Raw genomic sequence first — 12017 nt, forward strand, 5'->3', positions numbered from 1 at the left:
GTATGTAGCCAAGGTAGATTAATATATGTATGATGTTAGATTAGAAACAGGGGCTTTGGTAAAGTTTCTCCTGCAAAAAATGGTTCTTTTCATAACAATACTACAATTTTATCAGATTTTACTGTGAAACCCATTACAGATCTACGTCTGATACTGATACCTGCAGAACGTCTGAATCTGCTAACTGTGGATGCTCCAGAAAGTCTACTCATCTTCCACTTATGGGTTTTCCTCTTCCTCAGGAATGGGATAAATGACTTCAGATATATTTCTTTCACAGACTAAAAGAAAAAAAAACACAAACATTAATACATTAACATTTTCCACCCCAAACACAGGTGTTTTTTAAGCCTTTAATACAAAGCATCAGAAGACAGAAACGTACAGAGCTGAATTTGTCCCAGAAGTCTTTTTTGAGGTAGAGAGGTAGAACTTCCAGCTGCTCCAGAGTCTTCAGATTCCACTCTGTGGGATTACTGAGAAAGAACATGTGTGAATGAGAAAACTGAACTATAAACTGCTGTCCATATCACAAAATTATACTCCACAATTATTCTCTACATACTGGACCTAGTCTGCCTGTTTGACCTCTCTGGTCTGCACATTACTTTAAGAAATTTTGGAATTCTGAGCACTTGTTTGCAGGTATAGAGCTCAATAGTGTGCATACAGCTAGTAAAATGAACATTGTTGTGTTATTCTATAAACTACAGACAAAATTTCTCCCAAATTCCAAACAAAAATATTCTCATTTAGAGCATTTATTTACAGAAAATGAGAAATGGCTGAAATAACAAAAAATAAGACAATATGAAACAAGTTCATATTCATAAATTCATAAAGAGTTCAGGAATTAATATTTGGTGGAATAATCCTGGTTTTTAATCACAGTTTTCATACATCTTGGCATCATGTTCTCCTCCACCAGTCTTACACACTGCTTTTGGATAACTTTATGCTGCTTTACTCCTGGTGCAGAAATTCAAGCAGTTCTGCTTGGTTTGATGGCTTGTGATCATCCATCTTTAAATTCAAAGAAACTCATCATTTCCAGAGCTGTATACACTTGTTCAGACTCCCTTATTGATTTGGGAATTGAATGTTATATTGATTTTCTATGAGCTTAAGAATCCTAAACAATCCTGTAGAAATCCTTCATCTTATTAAGTATATGTCTTATTAACATCTTTAGAGAGTCTTTCGGGCTCTTTACTTTCTGTAAATTTACTGTATTCTTCCTTATTGAGTAGAAAGACAAATGTTTCTTACCCTGTATAGACAGATAAGGGTAAGTATTTTATCATCCACCAGGGGGCAACAGTAGGAAAGGGTCAATTCCCTTTAGATTAGAGGAAATAGGCTAGTGTTTCCAGTGGAAAAGCTGAGGAATCTTTCACTCATGGCTTCAGCTGGACTCTGGATAGCCATAGTAACTCCTGTCCTGAAGAATGTTGGTTCATGCACGGGTGTAAGTATCTTCTTTGCATATTCATTATGGCAATTTATTTCTTAGAATGTTTTGTATATTTTGTGTAAAATAATGAATAGTGAGTTTGACTTTAGGGAGTAAAAGGGTAGCACGCTAAGCTAATATTCAAGGCTATGCTAATGTGCTAACTTAAACTAGTATGCTATACTATGCTAATATTGTAAAGGTAGTAAATGCTAAGCTAATCTTTTAGGCTAAGCTAATGTGCTATGTTATACCCAATATGCTAGTATGCTGCACTATGCCAATGTATGCTGAGCCAATGTGCTATTCTAAGATAATGTGCTAGACTAGACTAATGTGCTATGTTGAGCTACATATTTTGCTAATAGTGCTAAGCTAATATGCTATGAAATTGGTTAATTTGGCGTATTTATTTGTCTGTATAGAAATCATTTTTGAACTGGGAGTAAAGCAGGCTGCTGGATCTAATAAACTGGGAAATGGATCAACCAACCAGTTTCCAGAAAAAAGGGAGTAAAAACACTTCTAAAGGAAGACCTTACTAGGATATTATTTTATTTGTGATGATAAAACTGATTTTACCCTTCAAAAGATGTTTTTAGTTAGTTTCTGGATTAAGATTAACTTGGGTTGGGGTTTTTCTCTATGATATTTCTATGTATGTATTACCTTGGTTACAATTCATCATAAAATAAGAGTATGATTTTATTAGACAAATGAGTTAAAGGATAAAGTTGCAGGGAACTTTCTTTAATGTTATTTCTGTGTATCTCTAAGGTTAGAGTTACATGAAGTTAACTGAAACAGAACACAGTTTTACACCAAATCAAACTTTAGACTTGTATCAAACAATTTAATTCCACTACATTTGGCTATTATGAATATAGTAGTCTGCTGTTTGGACTAATGAATGCTCCATCGCATTATCAAGCAAGCAGTGCTTTCTTATTCATCTGTCTATAAATTGTCAGCACTAACAGATGTCAAGGGTGCCCACATAGTTCCCTCATTTGCATATAATCAATAATGTCATCAGCCACCTTATACATTCACACTGTACTCTCTGCATACTCACTCCATAATCAAATTTAAGTCCTTTACACACTGAGCATTTGATCATTTATGCATTTTTTATAATTTCCTCTTTTTTAAAGGTTCCTGCTGCAATTTCTCTTTTAAAAAAATCTATACATGGACCTTTTCATCACTCTCTGACCTATAACCTCAAAAAGTTGCCTGATTTCCCTTGTTTGCCACAATGCCAAGCAGCATTTCTTACTCGGTTGTTTCCTGTTTTATCTGAGATAATATTACTATATATTTCGTTGTGTTTTGAATGTAGTAGAGCAGACGTATATTATATTTAACATCTTTCTAACACATACAAATGCTGAGAACACAGTTTCACACCGAATTAAGCTTTAGATTTGTATCAAACAAATTAAATACACTACTTTTGGCTATTATGAGTATATTAACCTGCTGTTTGGGCTAATAAATGCTCCATCACATTTAAGCAAAGTAAGCAAATGCTTTTTTTCATTTATCTGTCTATAAATTATCAGCACTAAGAGATGTTAATCGACACAGCCAAATGAACTGCAATTCCGAGTATTGCCTAAATAATTCCCTCATTTGCATATATTTAATACTGTCATTAGCCAACTTATAAACTTACCCCAAACTCTCTCCGTAGTCAACTTTAAGCAAATTGTTGGAAGTTAACCCCTTAATAGGCCAGGATTTTTGTCTATTGTCTGCCTGACTTTACACCACATAAAAGGCTTTCAGGTTTGATAAGGAACTTTACAACAAATCATAAACATAATTGTAATAGAAAATATAACAAAATATTTAAGACTCTCCTAATGTTAAAATATAATGAATAAAATCATAAAAATTGCTCTTTCCTAAACTTAATTTTAAAATCAATACTTTTCTGAATACAAATCAAACTGCTCATGGTCTCCAAACCTTTAGTTTGTTTGTTTGTTTGTCTAAGATTTTGTGTCTATTTTCAGACCTGCAGAATTTGGTATAAATCCTGATTGATTGTTACTGATCTGGAATTATTAAAAGGAGTAGAGAGAAAATAGGCAGCTTCTCCAGTAGTCCTGTAGGAGATTTCAAACCCTCACATTTTCAGAGTGTTAATACGTTTGTTTTACTGCAGAAAATAGGGTTTTGTATTACCTACACCTGTAGCCCGTATATGGAACAAGGTATTTTAGGGGGTTAAGTCCTTTACACACTCATTTTCTGTCTGCCTTTTTGATCATTTGCTCTTTTTTGCCCTTTTTTTAAATATTCCTGCTGCAAATTCCCTTTTCCCTTTTAAATATATAGATTGCCATATTTCCCTTGTTTGCCCCAATGCCAAGCAGCATGTCTAACTACTGTTAATATCTGAGCTAATATTAACTGAATGGAAGAGAGCACTACTGTAATGTACAGTACATTACATTTTACATATTTCTTACCCATACTGAGTGTTTCCAGAGAATAGCAGTGTCTGTATGGCGGTGATCTGAGCGTCAGAAAGATCTCCACAGTTCTTCAGTTTCTCCAGGATGAGTGGATCAGAGTTCTGGATGTAGGATGGGTTCAGAGTGCAGATCATATTACCCAGAACCCCCACCTGATCCCTGTTCAGGCTAGTACCAGATATACCCTGAAAGAACACATATGAGAGAATAATAATTAGTGTTAGAGATTAGAGAAAATTAGAGTTATTTAAAAAAGCATATAAGTGAGAGTGAATCTGTAAATGTGTGATTTACCAGGCAGTTCTGAGCGTTGCTGAACAAGACGGACTGTTTGTTGAGAACGCTGGAAAGAACTGAAAAATCTGCTGAACCCAGAGCACTGAAGTACGACCTGCAGTTCTCCTTCGGCACCTTATCATAACTACAATACACAACCACATGAGGTCATCTAGTTATAGAAAACAGATACTACAATTTAAAACATTATAGAAGTGCGTTGTGTATAAGTGTGTGTAAGTGCGTTTTAAGCTACACACCTGTAGTAGAGAAGCACTTCAGGAGGAAGGTCAGTGTAACTCAATGTGGAGTCATTTTTCACATAGTTGTACATGCAGATCAGCTACAACACACAACACACACCAGTGTTACATCATCTTTTCTCTTTAATCACATAAAATAATTATATTATATATAAATCAAGGACTGTGTTTACCTGAGGTTCATTCAGGACGACCTTGTTCCTGCCTGAACGTGGTCTACAGGCTTTCACCAGCTGTCTGATCTTCTGTAGTGAAAGATCCTTAACTGAGCTGCAGCTGAATCCCTGCAGTAATGACTCTGACAGCCTGCAGGGGGAGACAAACCAGCAACAATCAGACATTTATTCTTTAAGATCCAGGTGTGCAGATCACTATTAGTCAGGTGTAGTCGGGTCAAATGATGCTAGTCAGAAATAATCTCAGCAATAATCAAGGTAAGAAAGTACAGCATTTTTGTTCTAGAAGTTTAGAATTTAATAATAGACAGAGACAGGGATTATCAGGGTTTTATTCATTGCATTTAAAATATGATAAATAGTTCTTCACAACTTTGTTTTTAACTATAAAAAATACAACTTTTCTTAAAATTCTAATAGTGTGTAACTCACTCTTCCGGATCGGCTGCGACTCTAGAAACTGCTTCAAACAGAACAGCAGCCTGAAAAACACATACAGAAATAATATAAACAGTCAGAGAGCTACATGATCAGGTAAATCAGGGATATTCAGAATCAGACTTGTGGTTTTTACAGGTTTAGTAGGCGGAGTGAACGGACAGGTGAGTAATCTGTTACCTGTTGTTGACTCCAGCTCTTCTTATTGATCAGTGTAACATCAACAGATTTCAGGTTTGTCAGCAGCACTGGGGGAACATATGCTGCCAAAGCATCTGGAACATTCTGCACCACTTTAGTCTTGTCCACAGAGATGATCTAGAACAAGGAGGAGGAGAAGAGCTTTATACTGCTTTGATGTTTCTGTGTTTTTTTGTGGAATCTGATCTGGTTTTATCTGAGATATTTGTGTGGATCTGGTTCTCAGGTAAAGATGATCCTCTGTTAACCCTTTCTGACTGAGTCTGGTAATAATTAATATACTAAATAATACAGATATTCTTCACTTACTAACTAAATATTTATTAATATTTTACCTTCTGGACGACTGAACTCTGGAGAATCACTGGCGCTGACAGAATGTTGGTGAGGAATGTTGGATTCTGGGATGCCGTCAGAACCTCATTGGGTGGGATGTTCTTGATGGTTGCAGAGGGAACGCCTCCAACAAGAGTTCCCAAAGACACCAGAGAGGAGGAACTGTTGATCTGTAAATCATCCAATGAGAATGCAGATATGATAATTATGTAAAACTCTTAAGTAGGAAGCATGTTAAAGGTCTTCAGAATTCAGTAATTTATAATGTTTAGAATTAAAAATTATCCAGAACAACAACACTGGTTACATCAGTACTTAAAGAAACTTAAATATTTAAATTTTACCTTTAACTCAATTATATTTAAATTCAAATATCTTTATTTTAACTTTAATTCCAACACATTTCAAACTTAAATAACTCATAATTTTAACTTTTACTTCATTACATTTCAAACTCAAATATCTTAATTTTTAATGTAACTCTATTACATTTAAAACTCAAATATCTATAGTCTATAGAACAAATGTTTAATATAAATTAGTCTTTAAAAGTCTTTATGAGAGCTAAAAGTTTTTAATAAAATTAAGAATATTCAATAGAATAGAAAAGTATTCAATATAACTAAGTCTTTAAAAAAAGAAGTAAGTACTTAATAAAACTAAATGTAATTAATAGAACTAAAACTGGAAATAGAACTAAAAGTCTTTAATAAAACTACAAGTATTCAATAGAACTAAAGCAGTTAAAGAACTAAACTTTAGAATTAAAAATGATCCACAACAACAACACTGGTTACATCAGTACATCTGATTACACTGAATCACATGATCTTCTACACTGATCATCTGAAGGTTGATACCCATCGTCTCTTTGATGGATCAGGAACATCGTATCCAGGTGATCTGTGTGCAGTGCACACTTACCTGGAATCCTGCACTAGTGATGCTCTGGATGAGGGCGTTGGCCTGACCCTGGTTCCAGCCGGTGACGGTGCTGAGACTGGGCAGGGCTTTGGTGATGACTGTGGGGTCGGCAGTTGTGGTGATGTCACTAGTGGTGAAAAAATTATTATATATTATTATTAATAAGTCCGTACACAGAAAACATTTTATATATAATATTGGTTTAAAAAAAACTGTGGGGTAAAAATTAACTTACCTAATTTTCAGACTACATGGTTCTATTGCTGCTCCTGTGGGGGAGGGGGGATCATATTTCATATTTTTTATTAATTAGTATTAAACATAAAACAATACTAAACTATTTTTGTTTGTCTGAAGTTAGAAGAACATCATCAGAAAGATCGATCACTCTTACCGTCGAGTTGAGTCGAATTGCACTGAAAGAAAATCAGGAGTAAAACGAGTTACTGGTCAATTTTACCTCTCTTTTTTAAATTCTCACTCTGAAGGGAAACACAGACAGGTGATCTTACCTGTGCGCTGACCAGAGCTGCCCTGCATCCTGATCAGAACGATGACATCATCATTAGATAGTTATTTACATCAGAGAAATCTTTTCTAATGAATTTAATCTGATTTTATTTTGATTCTGGTTTTAAAACACTTTATCTGCAGATCTTTATTTGGACCAGTTTGATCTTAAGTGATGAATGTTGAGATAATCTCACCTGTGCAGAGAAGAGCGAGGACCAGCGCTCTGAAGATCATGATGTTTCTCCTCATTGTGGTTTGGGTTCGTTCACTAGTTCACCATCGTTCACTAATTCTGAAGGAAACAGTGGAAGAGATTCAACCGATTCCAAATCACTGATCATCATCCTGAACAGTAAAAAACTAAATGTAGTGTTTTTTTTGTAATTAAGTATTTTGTGTATCTTAAGTATTTCCATTTAGGATGAGTTTTATTTTAATTCAACTACATTCCAGGCAACAGTACATTTCAAACTCAAATATCCTAATTTTAACTTTAACTCCATTACAAATATTTTAAACTTAATTTTCTTAATTTTAACTCTATTATATTTAGTTCAAAGTCAAATATTCTAATTTTAACTTTACTCTATTACATTCCAGTCAAATATCTTAATATTAACTTTTACTCAATTACATTTCAAACTCAGTCATCTTATTTTTATTTCACTATGTTATGCTGAAGCTAAAAAAAAAACAAACATTATTTTTGACTTTTAGTTAATAAAAATGCAACATATAAAATAAAATATACACAATGCAAACTGACCAATCAGGGAACAGCATTCACTGAGTTTCACTGAGTTTTCTTTGATCTGTTGGATACAAAGTCAGTGTCAGTGTAAAATTGTGGGTGTGAAATATATGGAATATATAGATGCAGTATAGTAAAGACATTGGTAAAGAATGTGGTAATAATATACAGATACGTGATTTGAGATTATAGGCAGTGTATACACATATAGATATATGTGTATAATAAGGGAGTTCTGGCCTCGGGCGTTTTGTAGGTTTAGAATGTAAAAACGGCACATTTTTGTCATATTTTTTGCAGACTGACAGTAAACTCACCCTGCAATTATTTCTGACTCCGCCTCCCTGAATTCCAGTTATCTCAGCAATTAGAGAAGCGATTAGCATGACAGAGAGACGTATGCGTTTATGTGGTGAAACCTGACGAGTGAGCTCTCAGATCAGAAACCAGTTCCTGTGTTTAGGTGTAAACGCTGTAAATTCAGGGCGTGGAGATTATATACTCTATATACAGGCTGTGGTTATGTTGTGGTTTTTATTATAATAAATAATTATGGTTATGTTCTGCAGTGCACTGAACAAACAGAAAAGTATATATCCTGAAGAGACGATAAATGGAAGGAATAAGGGATGGTGTCTATATCTCAAAAACTACCACAATTTATATAACAGTTTACTTCATATGACCATAATGATACTCTTATCTTTTCTTCAGATTGATTGTATACAGTTTTAGTCTTTAATAGAAATAAAACTTCTTAATAGAACTAAAAAGTCTTCAAGAGATCTAAAACTGGTCAAATGTTCAATAGAATTTTTTTTATATACAAATTAATAATTAATAAATGTAAAAGTCTTTAAAATAATCAAGTTCCTAAAAAAAAATACATCATTAGTAGAACTAAAACAAAAACAACAACAATAATAAAAAATAATAAGTATTAAATAGAGCTAAAAGTATTTGATAGAAATAAAAGTTATTACTATAACTAAAACTGTTAATAAAACTTAAAATATTAAAATAACTAAAAGTCATTAATAGAACTAGAGCTCTTTATTATAATTTAAAGTCTTTAATAGAACTAAACATCTTTAATAAGGCAAAGTATTAAATTAAAGTATTCAATAGAACTAAAAGTTTTTTAAAAGGAGTGAGTACTTAATAGAACTAAAAGTTTTAGTTCTATTGATGGCATTTACTTCTACTAAATGTCATCAATAGAACTAAAAGCACTTAAAGAACTAAAGTCCTTAATAGAAATAAAACTTTTTTTAAACAAAATTAAACAACTTGAATATACCTAAACCTTTTTAATAGATCTAACAGTTTTTATGATGCAAACATATTTGTATGTCTCCACTTGATCATCATAACAACGTCGGACAAACAAAAATTGCAATTTATGCCTCTTGTCCTGCTATTGTTACCATATGTTTGTCTATTTTAACCATGTAAATATAAATGTTTATTGAACTGTATTTATGATTTACAGGACAACCCATCCCATTACCATTGTTACCAGACAGTAACACCTTAACAGCCAATCAGCAACACCTCCAGCCACCAACAAACATAAAAGAGCAACACCTTAGCAAATTGCCCATTTTCATAGCAACACTTTAGCAACATCTATACTTTCCATAGTCCTACCAAGTACCAGCACCTTAGCAACACCTTAACAACAGCTGGGAAACACTTTTAAAGCTGCTTAGCAATGTCTTAGCATCAGCCTAGCAACACCGTAACAACCACGAACAACCTCAGAGCCAACCCACTATCATTGCAACTGGGTTGTAACACCTTACCATTACCTAGCAACACTTTAGCAACCAACCAACCATTTTACCAGAGCAACCAAATTCCTTTCCATAGCAACCAAGTAGCCACACTTTAGCAACCAATAAATATACTTAGCAACAGCTTAGCAATAGTGGTCAACAGCTTAGCAACCAACAACCATATCAGGACAACACCTTGGCAACGCGGAGCTGTATTCTGGGAACACATTGGCAATTGGTAATAAAAGAAGCTCCGACCCATAAATCGACAAAATTCACACACACTATAAACACACGCAATATATACACATGCAATGTATACGCACAGCATTTCTACACACGCAATATGTGCACATGATATATTTTAAAAATAAATATGTTCACATGCAATATATACACATGCAGTATCTACAGATGCCATTTATACACGTCATATATACACATGTAATATCTACAATTGAAATATCTACAAATGAAACTGTATAATTTACACGCAAAATATACACATGCAGTATATATAGATATAAACTCGCAATATTATACCCATGCAATATATATAACTACGCAAAATATATACACATGCAATATATCTAACACGCAATATATCTAACTCGCAATATATAGAAATCACAATATATATACACACTATATATATATATGCAATATATATATATATATAAACACACAATATATATACACATGGTATATATATATATATATATATATATATATATATATATATATATATATATATAACATGCAATATATATAACTCGCAATACATATAGACACAATATATAAACAAATATATATATACACACATTATATACACATGAAATATCTGATCTTAATCTTAATCACATGAATAAGCTGTCTCAGAAACTGAACTGAAGAGCTGTATATAAAATATATACAGAAGTAATAGAGGTGGAACTGATTGTTAAGGTTTAACATTTGATAACTAATATATTACTTCTATCTTCTTCTACACTGTAAATCTGAGTTTATAAATCTGATATTGATATTATTAATTATTGATAAATGATGTTAGTCTACAGCAGAAGATCGAGTGCAGGTGCAGTTCTTACCTGTGAGATGCTACAGGTGTGTGTGAGGCAGGTCTCAGGTAATGGATGTGATGCTGCAGTGTGTACAGGTAGGGGCGGGGACAGTGCCAGTGGGTGGGGCCTACTGGGCCTTCAGGGCTTTCCTTTCAGCACTCGCTCAACAGCACCGTTCACTCTTTCAGCATAACAACACCTAGCAACAGCCGACACCTCACCAACCAACATCTATACCATAGCAACACCTTAACAATCAACATCTGTACCATTACAACAGCATAGAAACACCTAGCAACAGCTGACGCCACCTCAACCAACAACCATATCATAGCAACACTTTAACAAGCAACATCTATACCATAGCAACACCTTAGCAACCCACTAGCTGTTTGGGACTCACAGCCGCTGGTAAGGATGGATGATGATAATAATTGCTTTTTTAAGAACGATGGAATCGGCCAGAGATTATTCTGATATTTTTATCTGATCATTTTTGATGTTTTTTATCTTAAGTTGGAAAAGAACCGAGTTATAAATGTGAATATCCGTATAGGACTCAGCCCAGAATTCCCAGAATCTTTAAATAAATTGTAAAACTTCATCAGTACTTTCATTAATCTTACACAGCTACCCTGACAACACAAAATACTGTTTTTAAATGGAGGTTTTTACTATTGATGAAAAATATCTGAATCTACATGACTTTACAGAGAAACAGAATTCCTCCACATGGCTGAGAAAGAATCACTGAAAACTCTTGATTGTAGTTATTATAGTTGTTTCTGCTGAGAGTGAAACCTTTAAAAACCTGTGTCATCTATTTTTATGTTATTTCTTCCATTTCTCTTCATTAAAACTAGAAAACTTACTAAAACTGGAAAACCTACTAAAACTAGAACATTCACTAAAACTAGTACGTTTACTAAAACCAGAACATTTACTAAAACTAGAACATTCACTAAAACTAGAACATTCACTAAAACTAGAAAATTTTATCATATTAGTCCAGTCCTATCAGCACTGCACTGCTTCCAGTCAAATTCCGCATAGACTATAAAATTCTCCTGTTAGCGTATAAAGCCCTACACGGACTCGCTCCTGAGTATTTACAAGACCTCATCTCCTGTTATGAACCACCGCGATTACTCAGATCTCAGGGTGCTGGTTTCTTAGTAGTTCCTCAAATTCAGAGGAGCTCTGCAGGAGGAAGAGCTTTCTCTTATAAAGCGCCTCAACTCTGGAATAATCTCCCCGAATATGTTCGGGACTCAGACACAGTCTCAATCTTTAAGTCTAGACTGAAAACTTACTTGTTTAGTTTAGCTTTTGGTAATTAATGTTTTTCCCTTTAGATAAGG

General features: G+C 33.9%; 1 protein-coding gene across 1 annotated transcript in view; it reads right to left on the bottom strand.

Moving 5' to 3' along the window:
- The window catches only part of LOC103027070 (mucin-3A-like), a 28448-nt gene extending 17733 nt beyond the window's left edge, over positions 1-10715 (bottom strand). The window contains exons 1-16 of the mRNA XM_049469563.1: positions 10684-10715; positions 7833-7878; positions 7261-7358; positions 7066-7094; positions 6948-6969; positions 6789-6822; positions 6554-6680; positions 5629-5799; positions 5273-5410; positions 5087-5136; positions 4652-4784; positions 4476-4558; positions 4234-4360; positions 3934-4124; positions 386-476; positions 161-281 (exon numbers count right to left, since the gene is read on the bottom strand). Of these exons, the coding sequence (XP_049325520.1) occupies positions 161-281; positions 386-476; positions 3934-4124; positions 4234-4360; positions 4476-4558; positions 4652-4784; positions 5087-5136; positions 5273-5410; positions 5629-5799; positions 6554-6680; positions 6789-6822; positions 6948-6969; positions 7066-7094; positions 7261-7315 (1372 nt within the window). The 5' untranslated portion in view covers positions 7316-7358; positions 7833-7878; positions 10684-10715. The remainder of the gene's footprint in view (positions 1-160; positions 282-385; positions 477-3933; positions 4125-4233; positions 4361-4475; positions 4559-4651; positions 4785-5086; positions 5137-5272; positions 5411-5628; positions 5800-6553; positions 6681-6788; positions 6823-6947; positions 6970-7065; positions 7095-7260; positions 7359-7832; positions 7879-10683) is intronic.
- Between the last annotated feature and the right edge of the window lie 1302 nt (positions 10716-12017).

This window comes from Astyanax mexicanus, chromosome 21, assembly GCF_023375975.1.
Source record: "Astyanax mexicanus isolate ESR-SI-001 chromosome 21, AstMex3_surface, whole genome shotgun sequence".
Classification (NCBI taxonomy): Eukaryota; Metazoa; Chordata; class Actinopteri; order Characiformes; family Acestrorhamphidae; genus Astyanax; species Astyanax mexicanus.